This window comes from Topomyia yanbarensis, chromosome 1 (assembly GCF_030247195.1).
Source record: "Topomyia yanbarensis strain Yona2022 chromosome 1, ASM3024719v1, whole genome shotgun sequence".
Classification (NCBI taxonomy): domain Eukaryota; kingdom Metazoa; phylum Arthropoda; class Insecta; order Diptera; family Culicidae; genus Topomyia; species Topomyia yanbarensis.
In genome coordinates, this window is record NC_080670.1 from 190235490 (window position 1) to 190258726 (window position 23237).

Here is a 23237-nt window from a genome sequence, read left to right on the forward strand (position 1 = left end):
GTCTTTGGCAATGTACTGTTCTCACCAAGAGGTGACTAAGAATAAATTGCGACCATTGTGAGATTTTTCCTGTATTCCGAATTTATTCAATTTAACCATAAATTGAAACTCAAACCACCTGAACTGAAAGCGAGAACACCGTACAAAAGGTAGGCGAACAAAATTATTTTGCCGATTAAATACGAAATGCAGCAAAAAAAGAAACTAAGGCTTCACTAAAAATAGTGAATACAAAAAATTTGTCAGATTTTATAGGTCACTCCTCCAATGGCAAAGGTTTTCTTTCGAGAAGTCAAAAGATGAAGTCTTTCAATTGAGCCGCTTTCAAATAAGATTGTACGCAGATTTAAAAAATGGTGTTTTGAGAAAATACGCGTTTAAAGTTTTGAGAACACTGTCGATGAATTATTTGTGGAAGAATGTCAATATTTTGAAACAATTCGTAAAATTATGGGTGGTGGACATCGCTGATTACGAATCTGAGGTCAGTTTTTCGAAATTCAAAATGACCAATTCAATATGGCGGACCCCCACAAAAAATTAATGATATGTCAGCCAAAATCAAGACAAAAAGGTTCTGTGATTTAGGGACCATTCATAAATTACGTAACGCATTTAGGGGGGGGGGGAGGGGGTACGACAAGTTGTGACATAGGGGGGAGGGGGTGTTAACTAGATCGTTACGTAACATGTTTTCATCGAAGAAAAAAAAAATTTTCTTGGAATTTGTTACGTAACAGGGGAAGGGGGGATGGAGAAATTTGTGACAATTTGTTACATAGGGGGAGGGGGGAGTCAATTTTGGGCAATTTTTGCGTTACGTAATTTATGAATGGTCCCTAAAGCAGTGTAGTAGACGTATAAACCTTTCAAAAATGCATAGAAAAAAAATCTAATTTTAGAAAAAATTTAATGAGAACCCTAATCATATATTTACATTCCATAAATTATGCATAGTACGATTCTATAGAATTTCGCGCATATCCTGCATTTTTACATGTCAAAATGGCAATTTTATCTTGTTCGTAATTTTTAGACACTTTCTATTCTGACTACATTTGTTGACGCCAAAGTGACAGCTGGGCCCAGTTAGTCCCTTGTTGATCAAACGTCCAGTGCATTGGACTCACGTAAGACGACTTTCTCTTACTGGGCGTATGGCGTAAACGACTACTGTCAAAATAAGATGCATTCTTATATTACGAACAAGATGACTTTATCTGCCATCATGGCACGGAAAAAGCTGAATAACCTACACGGTTAAAATGAAATACCCATTAATGAGTACCAGAAGTATCCAGTTTCTAGTTCTTATCCAGCTGTCACAAATTGGGTACGTTTTAGAATTAGAAACTGGGTAAAATATTACCCATCACAATATTGCTGTCCTGCAAGAACAATGGGTAATGTACCACATATAAATGATTGAAAAAGACTTTGTTATTTTTAGAGTGAATTAGTAGAATGTGAGTCAAACATACATCAAAGTAAATTGCTCACAAATATCGGATCAGACTCTAACAGTAGGAAAATCAATGTTTCCGTGAGATGGTGAGTATTGATAGTGTCAAACGAAATAATCCTCTTTTAGTTGGTATTTAGTTTGTACATAAAGAATTATTCCAGAAGGCCATTGTTTGCAGTGTTCGCACTCGTTGTTTTTTATATATAATTCGTTTATTTGACACTGCTCATAGCGGTAGCTTAACGGAGCCGTGGATCTTTTATATGTTTACAAATGTAAAAATAAAAATATAAACGAATATTATTATTATATGGGATCTCGCGCGCAACTTTTTATTGCGAGCGGAGACCTTCTTTCGCGGGGTTTGCTGGCAATCTGCATCTGGGGGGTCGTTTAATTCTTTTTTGTTTTTCACGTCCAGGTCAAAGCCGGCTGGGTATCCGCGATCAGATGTTTTTCCCTGTTTCTTGCACTTATTGTTGACCAGCGTAAATCCGTCACTGTTATTGTTATCCTTGCCAATGTTGCTTACAGTTGATTTTGCGGTACTGGATGCTTCTTTTATGGTTGTCATTATGGTCTGTGCAACTGCTGCCACAAATTTGGCCACCGTTTGTGGTTCAGGCATTGGTATTGAAAACTCTGTTTTGGGTTGGTTTGCCGTAGATGAGTTGGCAATCGGTTGAGATGCGTCTTCCTCTGCATCTTCCGCGCAAGGTTATCTATGATTAGCTGTCTGATTACAATACTTACACGTAGGAGTTTGCCCCTCATGGGTGCATTGCGTAGTTTGCATAATTGAAGTTCCGTGAGTTTTGAGTTTTATTGTCAAGTAGGAGGATATAGGCCTTTCAACCCGCATCCTCACTACAAAAACGCCGTTAGGAGTACCCGGGAAGAAGTTTCTCCAAGTATCAGGTGTAACGGATTCTACTTCTCCGTATTGCGACATACATTTTGCAATTGGCTCAGGAGGGGTACGAGGTGATAGGTCATATAACCTTACCTCTATATAATCATTCTCAATATATATATATATATATATATATATATATATATATATATATATATATATATATATATATATATATATATATATATATATATATATATATATATATATATATATATATATATATATATATATATATATATATATATGTATATATATATATATATATATATATATATATATATATATATATATATATATATATATATATATATATATATATATATATATATATATATATATATATATATATATATATATATATATATATATATATATATATATATATATATATATATATATATATATATATATATATATATACGGGAATCTTAATTCCAACGTTGTCACTTTCAACCACGTGTTTTAAGTTGTTCTTCAAAACGAAACGCTCGGCTTGTGCTAACGTGTTGAATGATATTAACACTGCACTGCGAAGATGATGATACTGAACACTTCCGTAAGTCTAAGTTGCATTTTTACCTTCAGAAGGTATTCCACTTCACTAAAACTCTGTCCTTTTAAACAAAATTTAAAGCCGGGGTCCGAGTGGAGCTTTTTCGTCAGCTTTACTCATGATGACAAGAATAATCCGATGTTTCCTTTGTTCTCGAGACAATGCACACTAGATCGAGAGGCCTGTTGTTCACTTGGCTCGATTGTACGTCTGACTGCGGCAGAAGTAGAAAAATATGCTGAAAAATATGCCGATATGTGCCCGTATAACTGTAACACCCCTTCGCAGCACCTTTCATTGGTTGTGTTGGTTTTGAAACATATTTTAGCCATCAGAATGAAGAAAGATTTAAGATGCTCAACGAATAAAAAGCTTTAGAATATTCAATAAAAATATATGCAAATTTTGATAATTTTTTTGCAGATTTCCCATGAACATGTACAATTTTGTACCTGTGTTGTAATTTCGTGCACGCGTTCAACTTCAAACATACTTCGTCTCGATGTACAAGTTCGCCTCGAACATCGAACTCAAGCGAACGATGTGCAAACTCTAGTTCAAACATCCGTGTACGTACACCGGGTGCGTACACGAGAACGATTCGCTCATGGCAAAAAGAGTCAGCGCTAGTGACGATGAGAGTGAGAAAGAGAAAACTGGTGCCACGAACCGATGTGTACGCACACCGTGTACGTACATGGGGTTCAGTTGTGCAGGCGAACATGTGCACGTGTTTAGGTACGAAATAGCGTGTTTGAGTTCGTATACGAAGTGTGGGTTTAATATGAGCACAGGACCAGAGCGAACATTGTGTACGATGTGCATATGGGAAGACTGTTTTTTTGAATTCCAATGATTTTTCATAAAACTGTCTCCTTTTTAAAAGTATTCAAATACATCAAACATTTATACACATTTTCAGTTCAATACAGTAGACAAACCTGGATAAAAAGTCGGGTATATTATGGATGCCCAGAAAATAAGTTTTCCCAGTTTGTCGAATATGCGTAGTATAATACTCGTTATTGGGTATTTTATTTTAACCGTATGTGTGTGTGATTTGAGAAAAGTACCAATTTTGTATTTCAACTCATGTTCGCAAAGTTTTGCTGTTTAAATGACGATTTTCGAACAAAATCTTTTTTCAAATTAAATAAAAATTCCCTTGAGTTAAAAATATTTAGTATCCCACACAAGCGAAACGCTAAAAAAGGTATTCGTGTGGTGAGACTGCGGCCTACGAAACCTGTATCTTCCGACCAGTACTTTCGAAACGAAACCCATACTACATTGTAACTATGGGTTTCCCCACTAGTTGGGTTTTATTTATCCACCCGGCAGACCCTTATTAACAGGGCGGCCAAAGTGCGTCTACCACAATGTCGGATCTCCGTATACAAACAAAAAAGACAAATTCAACACTCCTGCTGCTGTTGATCTACTGTTACTGAGCGGAAAAGTGGGTGGTCTCATCCAAACGGCCGGAACAGCAACAACCGAGTTCTCCCTGGGTTGGTATTAGCTGCTCCGGTAGCGATCCTTTGCAATTAGATAGAGAAATAAGTTTGGCTCGTTTATTGGAACTTCCCTAGCTACGGCGCAAATAATCGTCGGTTCCACTCACTCCCTGTGAATAGCCAAGGCACCAAGACAACCACCAAAGACATCGGTCACAATATCCAGAATGCTCTCTGCTTCTATCAATGCCAGCTTTAACAGTTATTTTTGCGAATTGTCCGAAGAACAAAGGAAACCGTTACTTGTATTCTTGCGTGGTGATCTATCAAGATGACTGAGTCTCACCAAAAAACGTGGTCCTTCGGTCTATCAAAGTGCTCATTGACATCTGGTCATTTCGAATTACACCAAGTCACCTTTATCCGGTTCGACCATGCCAGGCACTCGGTGCTGATAACATGCAACAAATTGGCCCTGGCGAACAGATTCATTCCACAGAACAACTTAAAACACGTGATAAGAGATAAATTATGTAAGCGTACCTTCATAGAATCGTTTTCTATTTTTACGGGGATTTTTGTCATTATATATTCAATTAAAGCCTGTCCAAGTAAAATTTTGGACGCCTAAATAAAGTCAAGAAAAGAAATTGACTGTTTTAAAACGTATTTGACGGATTTTACAAAGTGGTAAGAGACCAGAACAAAGCTGGAATATTGTGGCTTCTGATGTATGGTTGCAAAAGCGTATATAGACAACCTGTTTCGTACACATCTTTGGCGATGAGATTAGGATTTGTGACCACAACTGCATATTGCCTGCCAAACCATGTACTATTTGGCGAATTTGGACAGCTTCTTTATCCGGCATCATCATCAATACGATTAGGCATTGCGATAACCAATAATTTACATGTAACCTTTGTAAAGCTTCAAATTTGCTTCATACCTATAAATACTATTTTTTGGCAATATACAACTATAAGCATTTGCAATGTAACCGTGGTCGTGTCTTCTACACAACTCTTGATTTGTTTTATGTTTCTCAAATCCAAAAATCTCCTCACTCCGTGTATACACTATAGGCCCTTAAAAAGTTTGTATATTCCTCCTTAGTGGAGAAAAATTTAGGAACAACCTAATATTTCTTTCCTAAGGAGAAAATTGTAACCACATTTGCGCATTAAGGGCACAAAATTTAAAACTAAATTAGTTTCAAATTTGCGTTTCGATTTCGTCTCATCAGAATCCGATACTAGCTTGGTGACAGGACTGAGCTAGCGCCAGATTGACGCTAGCTGCTAAAATGAAAACACTATTTGTTGTTGAACAAACCCCCAAACAAGCGTGATGTCCCACAAGAAAAGAAGTTGTTTTGTGTGACATTTGTTTACTGGTTTTATATTAAATATTTTCCGACTCAACCATCAAACGTATATTACTGAGATCTTAGCAAAATGAATTATTCACTGAGATCTCATCTATTCAGATATCGGTAAAGGATGCAAAAAATAGACAAATTAGACTGTTAAGAAATAATTTTAATACTCTCTCACTCGTCTCTCAGTATTTCGACATTGATTAAATTTTTTGAGACATCGTATTTTTTTTGTAAATATATTGTTTTTTTAAGTGACAGTTTACGAACTTGAATGAGAGAATGTGAGTTTCAAAACAACTTTCAACAGACCAATCCACCGAATTAATTATTTTCGACGAACTTCAGCGAGTCTCTGGCGAAATTCAGTATGTTTTTATAAATTTTCGGAGAAACAAAAGTTCACCGTTGTAGACAAGAATTTAAAAGCATATTAATACCGCGACTTTGCATTCTATGCTTATAGAACCAGCTTTCAATGACCTTCCGATCAGTTCATTCGTACCAAGAGTTATTGTTCCTGCTCCGAGAGCAGACAAATCCACTGCGTCAGCAGGTTAGACAGGTTTTGTGCTACACACCCGTTAGTGCGGCTTGTTTATAATACTTTAGTAAGCGGCAAAAGCATAGCACGCACGACGACGTCGGCATTTCAGTACGCTGCCCATAACAGCATAAGAGTCCCATGTTGAAAAACAGCAAACCGAGAAAAACGCTGTTCAAGATTGTCCCATCCATTGAGCCAAACGGATGGGACAACCATGTTTTGATATTTTTTTTTGATATTTTCTGAACAAACCCGGTAATCTTATTTGTGCAGTGTGATTCAGTGGTGATACAGAATACAATCCAACGGATAACTCATTTTCGACAAAAATCCACATGGGACTCTTATGCATTTATGGACAGTACGGTTGCAACTGAAAAATATTATGGTTCTGAAACAGCTTGTGTTGAATAGTTGCATGTTTATGTGTAAATATGCAAATATCCTACGGGACTTGAGATAAACTGACGGAAAGATGATAGTTTTTAATAATCTAATCTGTGTTTTTATTTTCCTTTATCTCTAACAATAATGCTCACTGTACCTTTGAAGTACCTATGACGACTTACAAATCTCGACAACATCCACATTTCATAATGAATTGTGAAATTCGTTAGTTTCTGGCATCAGCTAATATACTAATATAGCGAAAGTCTGTAATTTTCGTCCGTCGCTGAAAATTGCTAGCCATATCATCAGTTTTTGCTCAAATTTCTCAACAAAAACGAGAGTACACTTCTAGACTAAATCTACTTAAAAACCATTTTACGTACATGTTTGCATTGTCCAAAAAACAGTACACTTGACGATCCAATCTTATCCCAGTACAACATTTTCCGAGAATGAACTATAATTGTAAACAACTAAAATATCCTCGGTTCTACAGACGAAATTAAATATTAATAAAACATTGTATTTCTTTTCTTTCATAGAACATCACAAACGAAGAGTTCAGTTCCGCCTTTGACGCCAGCGAAAAAAACCCAATAACATGCACCAGTCCGTCGGCAACGGTATTCAGCAGTCAGCAGCGACCGAACACAAATGGCGAATGTTGCGGTCAACATACGTGTCAATTAGGTAACGGTTGCTGTGCGGACGACGCAAACAACGATCGGAGCAGCAGTCCAGCGGAGCTAGTTTGCGGCAAGCAGGACGTCTCGTACTACAAACAACGCCAGTTGCTTAGCTACGACGACGCACCGAAGCACCTGCAGTTCAATCCATTCATTCGAAGTGGCTACCGAACCATTCTGTCCACCAAGCTCTGCCTCGAGAGTATTTTCTGGTGGACGAACGAAACCATCAACATCTGGAGTCATGTTTTCGGTTGGTTCCTGTTCATCGGGTTGGCCTATTCGGATATTGTGCTGTTGGAAATGCACGCGAGTATGGTGGATAAGTTGATCGTCGGTTCCTTGCTCGTTTGTTTCCAGGTGAGTACAGGAGCTATCCATGCGTATGAATTAAGATCTATCACATTACAAATCGTTTTAGGTTTGCATGATACTGTCTTCCATATATCATACTTTCTCCTGTAAATCGGAGCAAAGTTATGAATGTTTTCTGGCGTACGATCTGTTCGGGATTGCACTATCGCTGTTGGCCATCTTCATCAGCGGCATTTATTACGCCTTCTGGTGCAACGCGGTTAGTATAATTATATTTAGATCTTAGCAACCATGGTTAAAAACGTGTCCAACATCACACAGGAACTGCGAAATTTTTACATCATTACCATCGGTGTAATATTCACGGTAGCCATGGTCCTGCAAATCCCCCGACTGAAAGTGAACTCCAATGTCAAGATGATGGCCTTCGTTGCGTGGGCGGCGTACGGTGTGGTTCCAACGCTCCATTGGTACATCGTGATGGGTGGTGCAGAAAGTACCATGGTCCAGGTGAGTAGCGCGCCTGTACCTGCTAATCAACACTCGATCGTGCCCGAAGAAACAACACGCGATGGATGGGTATATGTGAACAAACTGTTAAGCAATCAGTAGCGTTGGGTGCGTTTCTCAGGGCCGAACGCGGCGATAGACGCGTCGTCGCACTGCATAGCTCCATCCATTTTTGGTGAACCAGCGACATTGAAAAAGAAATTCGAAAAATCGAAAAATACACGATGATGAACGTGCTCCGTATTGCATAAGTTCCCGCCTCAAGTCTAATGTCAAGCTCATTGGCACAATGAAAAATTGCCATTCAACGCATTTTGTTGATTTGCTTTGGATCGTTATTTTTTCGAGCACATACCTTCGGCTGGGTACAGTGACCTTAAACTAATGTTGTGATTTTTTTGGCTTAGCTATTCATTCCACGCGTGATGATGATGTACCTGTTGACGGGTACGGCCTTCTTGATCTACGTCACAAGGATTCCGGAACGGTGGTTCGCTGGTAAGGTGGACTATATTGGCCATTCGCACAACTGGTGGCACATATTTGTGCTAGCGGCGCTCTATTACTGGCACAATAGTGGTAAGTTGAGATTTTTTTTTGTTTAGCTGTTTTGGTAGGTGCACTTTGCTTCTAATTCATCTGATCATGATCTTTCAGGCTTAGTTGTAAATATTAGCACACAGTCGGTAGGTTGAGTATTTTTCTACTGTATAGTTCCTGATCTGCATTTACTATCATGCTCATGCTAAATAATGTATGCTTCATGATCTGCATTACTTTACAAAATTTTCAGTATGTTACGACAGCGCTTCGCAACCTGAAATTCACAACATACTTTCAAACTTTATTAGGTCAAAATGTTGGCAATAAATTCACAAAAAAAATATACTTCTTAAGTTTCGATTTTGTTTAGAACTAAATTTTTACACTCAATTGGTCTACATTTTTCGCGTGTGTATTTGATCCAATAAAAAATCATTATGACGAATTGCGCTCCGAATTTTTCAGCGACGAAAAAAACATTGCGTCTCCTTTGGAAAACCCTTAACTATATAAAACATGCTTCGAATCATTTTACACCCAAGCAAAAATTAACAAGAGAAATAAGTCGAAGAACTTCAAAGTGCATGGTTTGTTGAGACTACAATTTCAACGAAGACTACTTCTTCCTGTTTTAATTCCATTTACTACCGCTACCGCATCACTATTTTTTTCCGAAAAAAGGGATAGAATATACACATGTTCAGAACAATAACTGTAAAATATCTGTTCTACAACTTTGTAGAAGACATGTAATTTCCATCTATCGCAATTGAAAAGTTAAAGTTAGCGCACTCTATGCGGTAGCAAGTGGAACTGAAACATTTTAACCAAAATATGACTCGTATTACATACTACAATTCTTCCAAACATACTATTGAGCTACACTAAACAATTAAATTACAAGTTAGTGGAAATCGAGTACTGACACATCGGTCGATACAAGTTGTGGTCGGAGGCTGGTTTTCCAGAATTCCAGAATCGTGAGGGACTATGTTACCCTCTAGGAACTTGTTGAATAAAATCAACAAACATCTTTTCGCTGATTTTCCAGCAAGTTGAATTCGATACTGTCTGGCCTTTCTTAGGTGTATGATATATGAGCAAATCAAAGAAGCAACCGCGTTGAAGGAAGAAGTTTAATTCTGTTGAAAAAAATCGGTACCTCATCATGAAGATATGGCACTTTTGACCCCTAAAAGTGCCCTTTCATAGGAGTCGTCTCGATCCAGACGAATAATGTTAAAATCGTGGAAGTTAAGGTTAATTTCAAGCATTAGTCCATAAAAATATATTGATAATTGGCGGAGTTATGGCATTTTCTCCGAAACCCTTTTTTTAGGCGGCTTGTAGTGATCACGATCAACAGATCAACTGAAATCCAAAAACTCATACAATAGCATTAGTATAGGAGTATTCCTCGTACCTTAACAATTACTTGAATAAATAACAATTTTTTCCTGCATTCGGGAATTTTTTTTTCGAGAGTTGTCCTACTGGAGCTGTAGAGCTAGGTTCTCGGAAGGGCTCCCCGTCAGAATCACATACTACAATTTGCAGACGAGACTGGCAATGTTGCCCACTAAAACACAGCTTTAGACCAATTGTAGCGGGCCGTGATTCTGAATGTGATATTCATTGTGCGGTTCAGGTAGGTGCGAACGTAGGGACTCGCGATCGCGTGTATCATCGCGAAGAGCTCGAGCATTTGTACGTTAACGTGTTCGATCGCGTGTGCCTTTGTATGTCACGTATGCTAACGTGTATGTAACTTCGCATGCATAAATTCGCGTGTATTCTAGAACGATCGCGCGCTGACCGTGAATCTGATACTTAATTTTTCGTGTGCGGTTCAGATTCTAGAAAAAAGTGGGTTCTTACATATCACTAGAGTTCTCAGTCATGTCGCCAAGGAAGGTGTTGCCTTGTGGATATGAGCTTTATTTTTCGATTGGTGTAAGTTAATGTATTGACCTAAGTTACTAGAATGGAGGTAAAGATTTCCGGATGTGACCGATTCATGATCGCGCGCGTTTGCGGGTTCGCTTTTGAGACCGCGTTTGTAACTTCGTAAGTACTAAATCGTTCACATTTTTACCGGAGTGTTGCAATCGCGGACGTAGTTGTGCGTAGATGATCGCGAAGAGCTGAAGCATCGTTTGTTGACGTGTTTGTCGCGTGTGCTTGTATGTATGTGCCACGCGGACCGTCATTCTGATATTTAGTTTTCGGTGTACGGATCACATTCTGACAGGGAGTGAGTTACTCCATATCACTAGATTTCCCGGTCATGTCGCCATGTACCGCGTTGTCCAGTGTATATGAGAGCTTTCTTTTTAATTGATTCAATTGAAAGCATAGACCTAGACTTCTGGAATCGAGCATAGAGACTTCCGGACGTGAATGATTCATGATCGCGCGAGTGCGGGGGACTGTTGGTTCACGCTTGAGACCGCATTTGAATATTTACAAGTGCTGAGATATTGTCACCGGGATGTTATAATGTCTGGAAAAGCGCGGGTGTAGGTTGCGTGGATGGTCGCGAATGGCTCAAGCATTTTTATGTTTGTTTGTCGCGTGTATGTGACTTTGTATATATAAATTCGATTTTCATGTAGTTTAGTGGATATGAGCATCATATTTTTGATTGGTCCACCTGAAGCCATTGGACTTATGCTACTAGGGCCGAGAATAGGGGATTCCAGACGAAACCGATTCATGATCGCGCGAACACGGGAATTTGGAGGTTCACTCTCGAGACCGGGATTGTTAATTTATAAGTGCTAAGCCGTTCATTTAGTCACCGGGGTGTTATACTATTAGCGAGATCGTGGGTGTGGTTTTGCGTGGATGATCGCGAAGGACTCGAGCGTTTGTATGTGAACGTTTTCGTCGCGTGTGCTAGTATGTATGTAACTTCGCGTGGACATATTATTTTTCTAAGCGTGTGGCCATTCGCATGTTCGCGTATTATTCAATGATCGCGCGTGGACGTCTTGTCTAGTTTTTATTTCTAGTGGTCCAACTAAAGGCATGAATTTGGGTTGCTAGGATCAAGGGCGGAGACTTCCAGACGTGACCGATTCATGATTGCGCGAGCGGAGGGTTGATGCTTGAGACCGCGTTAGTAAATTCTTAGGTTCCAACGTTCACCTAATCACCGAGGTGTTTCAATATTGGCGAGATCGCGGGCGTTCGTATTTGTGACCAGGTTTGTGGTATCGCGTAGGCCACATTTGTACGTTTGGAATGAGAGATTGTTAGTCTATATGAGAGAATAAGCAATTTGTGTAATGGGTGTTAGCATGCACAGAAAAAAATATTTTGTAATTTTAAGTTTATTTTCATGCACATATTTTGAGCATGAATATAAATGTAACATTAAGTTCCACCACAAATACACACGACTTGTCGTGCTTTCTTCAACGAATTTTATTATAATTTTACATGTGGATTGAAAATTACAGTTCGTTTAAACGGAAAACCAATGCACTTCAATGTATTTTTACTCGAATACTGCTGTAAAATGAATGACATGTAATATTACAAGAATGAAAGTGTTAAATTGTATGCTGTTTGATGCTCCAATTGATTTTAACGTAATTTTCAATCAAATTTTGGATTCAATCGTTGTATGTTTACATTCGTATTGATTTACATGTCGTTTAAATTTCATTATTTTTTGGTGTGTGGATCTAATTGAAAATATAGCAATAAAAGAAGGGTGCCTGCAGAGAGAATTGGGCCCTAAACCCACATTGTATATTATTTGACCATGGCAATGGATAATAAAGGTCGCCAAGTTAAGTACTAAAATTGATCACAGTGTAGCTTAACTAAAAAGAAAATAATCGTATCCCAAGTTTCTGTGATATAATCACTGTAATACTGCTTTGGAGGAAAAGCTCCCGGAGCACATCAAGGTACAGTATCATGCCGAGGGTCTAAAAATTGTATTCTTATCTTTAAAACAAAAATTTAGGCATAAAAAGGAATCGTTAAGGTATGAGAAAACTTAACTACAATCAAGTGAAAAAAAAAATTGAAGAAAATCGGTTGAGTGGTTTTTCAGCAAATGTGACACGGAAAAGCCACTTTTGGAAACTCGACATTTCGAGATAATCGGGTTTAAAATTTCAAGTTACCACTGCGATTCGAAGCGATGTAACTTTCGATCTATTTTTCGGATCTCTATGAGAATTTGGGAAAATATTCTCAAGGAGTTGTACTTTCAGATAAAGTAATAAAACAAATTTCGATTTTTTGAAAAACGAAAAGGTATGTAACCCCTTAACATCAAATGAAATTGCTTGCACTCCAATATCTTACCTGACTATTAGAACATTGACAGCCAAATCTGCTTCGCTAACAACACCGTTGATCTCCACATTGCGTGAAGGAATGTAGATGTGATACTCAACTGTAACAAATTTACCGCTAGCGATATGATTTGTTTGTTTCAAGCCAGTTACGACTACGCGCAGTTTATCGGACTGGATTTGCCAGTTTCTGCGTAACAGAAATACTGCTCAATGGTTTATTTTTAGGTCGAACATATAACATCCATGGGCTGCGAGACATTAGGTGTAGAGAGTTGTAGGTGAATGCAAAGAGAATAGGGAAAGAGACGAATAGTGTGAAGCCAAAAATACCTTATTGAGCAGACCAATCGCGCAATGTAAATAAACATTACTCACGCCTGAGTTGGAGGAGATAAGTATTGTACATCTATCAAAAAAGAAATTTCAATGTTCGTCAGAATTTGGTTCAATCGTGATTGTGAGGTGCATTCTATAGTATATGTATGAGTAAAAACAAGCTTTAGAATTATTCCATCTCTTTGTTTCGAAATGCGCATCGTTTGATAAACAAATCCAATGATCGACATACGGTTTGTTTTCAAAACATGATAGGAGTCATTTAAAGTGCTGCCTGTGGAAGTGGTTGCTAAAATTCTAGTGTTGAAATCATCATAAAGGGAGTGTTGCTGTTTTGACTGATTTTCACTCTTCGTCTCTTTCCCTATTCTCTTTGGGTGAATGTATATCAAGGGTAAAATCTTCTGTCTCGGAGCGATCGGAAAACAGGCGTTTCTCGGTCTCATAAACATCTCATAACATATTTGTGAGATTATCCGTCACAGTCCATTTCATCGCGGGAGCAACACGTTCAACCGCACTGGCAAATGGGCCAAATGTAAAATATGGACCACGGGTAAAATACCACTCACGGGACGCTCGACATTCGCGCGAAAGTCCACGTGAAATTTCGCGCGGAATTCCGGGCGAAATTGCACATAAAATTCCGGAATAGTGCGAAACTCCGCATGAAATTCGTAATTTCCATGTGAAATTTCGTGTGAAATTCTGCGTGAAAATACGCACGAAATTATTGCGTGGAAGCCTGTGTCAAATCTCGTGTGAAATTGCTCGAGAAATTCCGCTTGAAATTCCACGTAATCCCGCGCGAAGTTCGCGTCAAAATCCGCGCGAGATTCGGTACGAAATTCTGCATTTCTGCGCGAAATACCGCGTATGAATTCAACGAATTCAACGATATTTCGAAATCCCGTATGAAATTTCTCGCGAAATTCCACAAAAAATAGGCTTGAAATTCCACGTGAAAATTTGCGCGAAATTCCGCGTGAAATTTCACGTGAAATTCCACGTAAATTTCCGTGCGAAATTCCATGCTCAATTCCGCGTGAAATTATGCGTGAAATTCAGCGTGGAACGCGCACACCTCCGCGTGAAATTCTACGTGAAATCGCGCGAATTTCCTCGTGAGATTCCGTATGAAACTCGACGTGAAAATCATCGTGGAATTCCGCGCGAAATTCCATGTGATATTCCATGTGAAATCTCGCGCGAAATTCTGCGTTAAATCTCGCGCTGAGTTCGGTGTAAAATTTCTTGTGAAACTCCACGTGAAATTCCACGCCAAAATGTGAATTTTCTTACGTGAAATTACGCGTAAAACTCTGCGCAAAATTCCAAACGAGAAAATTCGTACGAAAATCCGCAAATAATCCCGCGTGAAATACCGCGCGAAATTCCGCGAAAAAATTCCAAGGGAAATTGCGCGTGAAATTCCACGTGAAAATCCGCGTAAAATTCCACGTGACATTCCGTGCAAAATTTCATGCGAAATCCCACTTGAGATTCCGCGCGAAATTCCACGTGAAATACTGCGCGAAAATCGGTGTGAAAATTCAGCAACAAAATTCGTGCGAAGTTCCTCGTGTAATTCCATAAGCCACATGAAAATCAGCGTGAAATGCTGTGCGAAATTCCACTCGATATTCCGTGCTAAATTCCACGTGAAATCCCGCGCGAATTTCCGCTTGAAATTCTGCGTGCAATCCCGCGCAAAATGCCACGTGAAATACCACTTGAAATTTCGCGTGAAACATTGCGCTAAAATCCGTTTCCCATCCCAAAGGACCAAAGGAGTGACGTTAACCTTCTTAGCCAAGTCACTCCCAACGATTTATTGAATCCCCTTTAAACTGAAACGGTCGTTACGGTTGTCCTCGTTTCTTCATCCTTTAAGATTCAAAACAATCCGTTATTTAAATTACACTGTTCAACACACTATCGGGGAGCAGAACGAAAAAAATGGCGAAAGTTTGGGGTCCCAGGAAACCCCTGGTGAAGAATTTAAAAAAAATGGAACGGGGCTTCACAGTTTAAAATTATAGTTTGTGTGGAGAACTAGAGGTGTTCAAGAGGCAATATATCAACGAAAATGGTCATCTTAAATTTTCGCATAAAGTATTACAAAAATTGCTTATTGCAGCGAAAAGTTATACAAGTTTTTAGCTCAATCGGACATCTTTAAGGGGGTGCGGCGTTTGAATATTGATTTCATAATATAAGAAAAACTCCAAACGGGGGAGTACATGAAATGTTGAAAATCGATTTTTTTGTCGAAATATGTCTGAAAATAACATGAAACATCAGCATCTAGTGTCATAACAAGCGAAAACCGCCGAAAACAAACTAATTTTTTTAGATCCAAGGACTTTATGAAATTTATGAAAAAATTATTCGAAAATCAAAAAATTTAAATACGAATTTCGTGCCAACTCGAACAAATGTTGGCAGCAACCTTTCAGATTTTTATGAAACTTTCTGTACATGAAGATTTTGTCAGAAAAAGCCACTTTGCATATTTTGTTATTCCAAAAGTTATCTAGACTATCTTTTGAAAAGAGTCAAACTATTTTCACCATTTTTTTCAAATGGCCATGACAAATCCTACCAAAAAATGTTGTTGGAGTAATTTTCACAAAATTAGTTAAATTTTTTAATAAAAATATTGAAAAAATTCTTCATCGACTCTTACACTGAAAAAAATCGATTTAAAAAAATTTAAAGTCGATTTACTAAAAAAACCCCAGCTTCGATTGGGACGAAATTTGGTTCAAAAATAGGTAATTATGTTCCCTACCTACCGTCAAAAATTCAAGTTGGCCATTTTTAAGAAAAAAAAAGTTTTTTGAAAAAAACTTTTCTTTGTCCAAACTGATTTTTTTTTTCAATGTATTTGAATCGAAAACTAAACCAATGAAAGTCATAATCATTTCAGAATTCAATTTCCCAACTGCTAGTTTCCTGATACATGCAAAAAGCATCAGTAACGAATTCGGTATATATTCATAACAAACTTGAATATAAACTTTCAAATAAGCACAACAATTAAGTAACGCTAATAGGCTTCTACTTTTACATTTTTTTTAAATATTAGCACGATGACGAAGTCTACCGATAAATCGACACACAATGACCTGCACTGCGAGCCGTGTCCAACAATGTTTGCAAACACAGCCCACAGCAAAAATCAATTCACATCGACCCGCGAGTCGGCCATGCTAGCGCACACAGACCAGTGGTCGTTTATTTGAGCAGGTGCGAAGTATAAAAAAACTTCACACATAAACAAGGCCCATAGGCTCTCTCGGTCTCCTCAATGCATTACTATCGAAGCATAGTGCAATAACCATCTTAATAACTCAAGAACTGTTCGATATATCAAATTATTCGGTTAAAAAAAAAATGGTGTAATGGTCTTCTATGATGGTAACAATTTTGTGGAACTAAAGTGTTTAAATTTTTTTTTTTCGAGAGTTGTCCTACTAGAGTTGTAGAGCTAGGTTCTCGGAAGGGTTCTCCTTCAGAATCACACACTACAATTGCAGACGAGACAGGCAACGTTGCCCACTAAAACACTGCTTAAGGCTAATTGCAGCGGGCCGTGATTCTGAATGTGATATTCATTGTACGGTTCAGATACGTGCGGGCGTAGAGATTTTACGATCGCGTGTATCATCGCGAAGGGCTCGAGCATTTGGACGCTAAAGTGTTTAATCGCGTGTGCTAACGTGTATGTAACTTCGCGTGTATAAATTCGATTTTATAACCGTGTGCCTTTCGCATATTCACGTGTGTTCTTAGATGATCGCGCGCGAACCATAAATCTGATACTTAATTTTCTATGTACGGTTTAGATGCTAGAAGAAAGTAAGATCTTCCATATCACTGAAGTTCTCGGTCATGTCGCCATGGAACGTGTTGTCCAGTGGATATGAAAGCTTTCTTTTTTTAATTGGTTTAATTGAAGGCACGGACCTAGTTTGCTGATACCAAAGATAGAAACTTCCGGAAGTGACCGATTCATGATCGTGCGAGCGCGGGAGTTGTTAGGATCGCCCTTGAGATCGCGTTGGAAAATTTATAAGCCCTGAGATGTTCACCTGACCACCGGTATGTTATCATGTTTGAGAGATCGCGCGTGTAGGTGCCGTGGATGGTCGCGAAGGGCTCAAGCATTTGTACATGAACGGGTTTGTCACGTGATCCTTCCTTAGAACAAAATAAGAAAATAAGGAAGTAATGATGAAATATTTGTTTAATGACATAAACTCTTTTCAATGGGATTCTTGATTAATAAAAATATACTTAGTTGCTAAATTAAACAATATTTTCTCACAAACTGAGTTTCATTGGATTCTGAGATGATTATGACTTCCATTGGTTTAGTTTCCGATAAAAATACACTTAAAAACAAAAATTCAGTTTGGACAAGGAAAAGTTTTTTTCAAATAACTTTTTTTCCTTGAAAGTGCCCAACTTGAATTTTTGACGGTAGATGGGGAACATAATTACCTATCTTGGAACAAAACTTCATCCATATGATAAATGGAATTTTTTTAGTAAATCGACTTTAAATTTTTAAAATCGATCTTTTCAGTGTTGGAGTCGATGAAGAATTTTTTTCAATATTCTTGTTAAAAAATTTGACTAACTTTGTGAAAATCACTCCTATAATATTTTTTGAGGGATTTGTCATTTTTAGACTAAAGCCATTTGAAAAAATAAGTTTGACCCTATGTATGTAAAGTGGCTTTTTGTGACAAAATCTTCATGTACAGAAAGTTTTACTAAAATCTGAGAGGGTGCTGTCAACTCTGAATACGATTTAGCGCGAAATTCGTCTATTGTAGTGCCCTATGATTGCAAAAAAAAATCCCATCGAACTGGACTTGAGAGCAGAACAAATAAAAATATGGCATGGATTTAGGGTTCCAACTAAATCATCGTCACGAAATTTTTGAAAAAAAAAATGGAGCGGGACTTCACAGTTTTAAACCAAAGTTTTGTGAAAAAATTTCACAAATTCCATTGCCCCGTTCCAATTTTTTCAAAATTTCTTCACCATGGGTTTCCTGGACCCCAAACTTTCGCCATTTTTTTTTTCGTTCTGCTCCCAAATTTTTTTTATCTTGTTGTTATTCATTAAATGAATAATTGCCGTCTAATTTTGAAACATCTTCAAACCCAACCCTGCACAGCAGGCCTGGCCGTTTTAATATTCACGACATATGAAAATATGCTTCAAATATTAATATTGACAAGAAAATCACTGCAGTTTTCAAGGATGCTTTTCAATACTGGCTGTGTAAGGATTAGAATAGAATAGAAATTTCACCTGAAATTTTGCGTGAAATTTCGTGCTAAATTCCACGCGAAATTCCATGTAAAAATTCGCGTGGCAACCGGCGCGATACTCCGCGCAAAATACCGTGTGACATTCCGCTCGAAATTCAGTGATGCTGTTCTCGTTCGTTGGCGCGTAAAAAGCCTTTCTCGTTCGCGCGAAATAGCGAGAACACTCTTAGTAGTCCATGCCCTTCGAACATTCACACTCGCCTGTGCTCTTCAATGCATTTCTCACTTGCGAGATGACACAGCAGACGAGCATTCGCGAGCAAAGCTTCCTGGAATTGCTACCTACTAGATGAAAGCTTGGGTTTCTCGCGAGCATTCCCGCCTGCGGTTTTGCTTCACCCGGGCGTGAACGATGAAGAACGCTAGGCATGCTTTTCGTACACACCCGCGAACGAACGGGCGTGGTGTGCTTCTCGCTCGTTTCGCAACACTGTCATACATTTACAACATTTTTCCGGTTCAGAGTGCACTCAAATACTAGCTCACGTTAAAATGTAACGCTGTGCAAAGTATTACTTTTACAGCGTTACAGCCAAACGCATACGTCAAAAATTGTGGGTGGCCCACATCCGGACGCACTCCCCTTTCCTATTAATGTACATATAATTTTTCTTTAATGAGAATCATTGTAGCTATAACTGGTAGAAAAATACTCAATTTAAGCACTAACAACATTTGTGAAATAACTCAATCTTAACCTTACCTATATCCCTATAAATTACCTTGCATAAACGTAATCGGTTCTGCCGAATTTGGATTTCTTTTATGTAGGAACAACCTTTTAATTTTTGTATACGTTTAAAACTAACAGTTTACAAATGACACTCGAAATAAAAAATGTTAATGAGATATCCGTACTCATTGAATTTGTTTCTTTTTGTTGCTATGAACCTCAATCCTATTGCAATCAACGTAGGCTTGGAATTCAGAGCATTACTGACGTTTTATGTTTGCATACACCCAAAATTACCGCTAAATTTCGCTGAGACCGATACACACTTCCTTTCTTTTTCACAGGTTTGGCCTTTGCATTTTTCATGATTGATAACGGATGTGTGGAGGATAGAGATAAATGTTACCGCTTGTAAATAAACAGGTCAAAGTGAAGCGTATAGGTGCACAATTGGCACCATTTCTATTTATGTATAGCCTTGCATAAACCCAAATAATCAAACGGAAGGAGCATTGGCGGGGTGTTGTCACTTGATTTCGGTTACCGTTTAGTTTCTGCATGAATCTACTTGGGCTCTATTCTCACAGTCACGTCACCTAGTGACTAGAAGAAAATTTTCTTCTAGTCGTCACTAGGTGACGTGTCTGTGAGAATAGGGCTCCTTATCTTTTTCGTTTCGGTGTGTTTGGGTTGCGGAACTACACAACTGTAGGGCAATAGAATCGTAACATTCCGACTATTGCATTAATATAAAGTAAAGATCGGTACAAGTTGCAACTTCTTAGTTGGTATTAGGTGTTAGAATCAATGCAAAAGTAGAGAATTTTGCTGAAAATAACATTCTTTTGTGAACGGAAAAAGACCATATATCAATTTAAAACGCGTTGTAACTTAATAGAAACTGTAGGAACCGATTTCCATAAGACATTTAAACTTACTTAGTTATATTGTTCACGCAAATTCGAAAATTCCAATGCATTGGTTAAACGTAGGATGACCCTTTTTTACAGGGCAATATGAATACGTGTTCTTTGGACTCTTTCAACACAAACCTACTCAAACTGTTTTAAACATTTCTTTACGATGCTATAAGGAGAAAAATTTAGGAGAAATCCAATTTTTCTCACCTAATGAGAAAATTGGGATTTTTTTTTAATTTTAAGCTTGCTAGTGGAATAATTGATAGTCCCAAAATAAATGACTCTCCCGTTGATATACTATCTGCAAGCTTCTTCAGTGCCTGTATCGGTTCTTGTTTCCAATATACTATCTTTTTCTCGAAATACGACAGTGCAGACGGCATTGAGTTATAACAGTCTCGGAACAAAAATATTAAGAGAGTTCGACATAATTGATAGGATATCCAATTTAAAATATATGACTGTATTTTTTGTTTAAATGTACATGCTAAAAGTTGTTCAAAAAAGTAGGATTGTTTTGAACCTGTTCACTCAAGCAATCGTTTCACAGAATATTTCATGTAGGTAAAACCAAATCGGGTATAGTCACACAAACCTAATGTTAACAGTGTTGCCAGTAGGACGAAACACCGTAAGTTATGGGTATTAGGTATAACATTTGACTAGACTGACATTGTTCTTAGCTTTGTCAATCAACCTAAGTCAAATGATGTGAGCTGATCTACTCCATACCAGAAATTAATATATTCCAGTCAAATCACAAACAGTATTTATTTGATTGACCAAAACTTAATAAATTTAACCTTATTAAACGAGTGTAGGAAAAACTCAACTTCGTAACAAACAATATATATTAAACAATTATTGATGAAATTGTTCTTAAAATGCATGTTATAACAGCATCGCTTAGCGCAAACCACGCTGTAGATAGATGCAACCTAAGCTCTACAACTTCAAGCTCAAAACCAGACGCAGACAAACATTTTTGCACGTTACAAAGCCATCTCGCCCTTCATTTAAAATAGTTTTTAGCCTGCTAACACCTGCTCACACCAGTCCGAATTTATAACTGATCCAAACAACCCCAACCCCTTTTTCTAGGTATGAAGTATGTTGAATTCAGAATGACTCACGGCTGCTCCGCTGGGGTCCAGTACACCTGACCAATAGATGCAGCAATAGATACACCACGGTCGGTAACGTGGGTAAGTGGAATGAAAGAGAAACAGAGAGAGAGAGAGTCAAATGAGACAGATTACAATAGGAGGCAAAAATGTTTTTTTTGACCTCTTCTCCTAGGTTTAGTCACTATTAAGTAGACCGCACAATTATGCGCAAACGTTTCAGTAGAAATTGTTACCATAAACAATTTTAATTAAACTGCACTGTTCTAGTTGCATAGAATAGTGAGTGGTTGCTCAAATCTTCCAAGCTAACAGTGCCGCGTAAGTCAAGAAAACTAGGTAATGATTAAACGAATAGTTAAATTTTTTATCAATTTGCAGTACAATATGTGATTTAAGCTGAATCTCTCTAATAGTACTGATAAAAAAAGAGCTCAATTATATTCTAGGCATTCAATTAAAAGCGAAGTTAAATCAATAAAGGAAAATACGGTTAACCCTATAACACGATTTAATTTACGGATCTGATGACAGCCATATTCAAACCAAGACCCCGATAAGATCTCTATTGTATTGACAATATTTACTTCCACAATAATAGCCGAACAGTCTTCTCTCCTTCGGTATTCGCGCTACATGTCCATTAGGGTGGGACAAAAAATAGATTCCAGCTCCGAGCAACGTTTTGGGTACCATTTGGGTCCTAGAACATCTGTGCAAATTCTTAGCTTGATCCCTGAAACTATATTTTTGCGCCCACTATTTAAAGTTTACATGGGATTTTATATGGGAAAATTAACTTTCACAAAATAATTCCTCCAGGAGTCGCCCATTGCTTCTTAAAAATAAACCGTTATGTGGCTTTTGTAGGAAACACACAGAAACAAAGTCTCGAAAACTACGAAACGATCTGACGCTTGAGAAAAAAGTTATTAAGCTGAAACCAATTGATGCTCTGACGATTGATAAAATATTCATTTTTTCTAGCACCACTGTTGTTGGTTGTCCAATTATATGCAATTTTGTTTTGATCTTCTCTTAATGCCTCCAAATCATTTTTCTATACTGTCTGGATACTTCGCAAGAGTTTTCAGGGATAAATTGAGTCTTCTTTTGTACATAATAAGAGAAAATTAAAGATTTTGTATATAATTCGACCGTCAGCAGCAGTGATGCTATGAAAAGTAAAATTTTCATCAATCTTCAGGGCATCAATCGGTTTTTGCTTAATAACTTTTTCCACAAGCATCAGATCGTTTTGTGGTCTTCTCGACTTTGTTTCCTTGACAAATTTCCTATAAAAATCATACATCTATTTATTTTTAGGAGGTAACGGGTGACTCTTGGAAGAATTTAATTGCAAAAGACGTTTTCCCCATACGAAATCTCATGTAAACTTTAAACGGGCGCAAAAATATAGTTTCACCGATCGAACTAAAAATTTGCAGAGTTGTTCTGGGAGCTAACTGGGACCCAAAAAGTTACTCGGAGCGAAATTTTATTTTTTTCATATAACCATGTCCCACTCTAATGTCCATCCCACAGTAGTCTGCCGCGTATTTTTAATATTCTGATGTCAGCAGCTTTGTACCTTTGTCAAGGATAGGATAAGGATAGTAGGATAGTAAAATAGCATAAACGTGTAATTGTTTCCGAACAGCCGAAAGTACGATATATAGGTAAGTAAACTGTGTCACATTAACTTCAAATGGGAAATGCAGCGATTCAAAGTATGATTGTGTTGGAGAGACCA

At 37.9% G+C, this 23237-nt stretch overlaps 1 protein-coding gene across 6 annotated transcripts in view; it reads left to right on the top strand.

Annotated features, from left to right (window-relative positions):
• Window positions 1–21978, top strand: part of LOC131685017 (progestin and adipoQ receptor family member 3) — a 70267-nt gene extending 48289 nt beyond the window's left edge. For 5 of the 6 annotated variants that reach the window (XM_058968349.1, XM_058968359.1, XM_058968369.1 and 2 more), the window contains 5 exons: window positions 7249–7752; window positions 7814–7966; window positions 8029–8217; window positions 8625–8796; window positions 19785–21442. In XM_058968349.1, coding sequence (XP_058824332.1) covers window positions 7249–7752; window positions 7814–7966; window positions 8029–8217; window positions 8625–8796; window positions 19785–19855 — 1089 coding nt within the window. In that variant the 3' untranslated portion in view covers window positions 19856–21442. The other variant, XM_058968388.1, reaches the window with a different exon arrangement.
• The last annotated feature ends 1259 nt before the right edge of the window (window positions 21979–23237 follow it).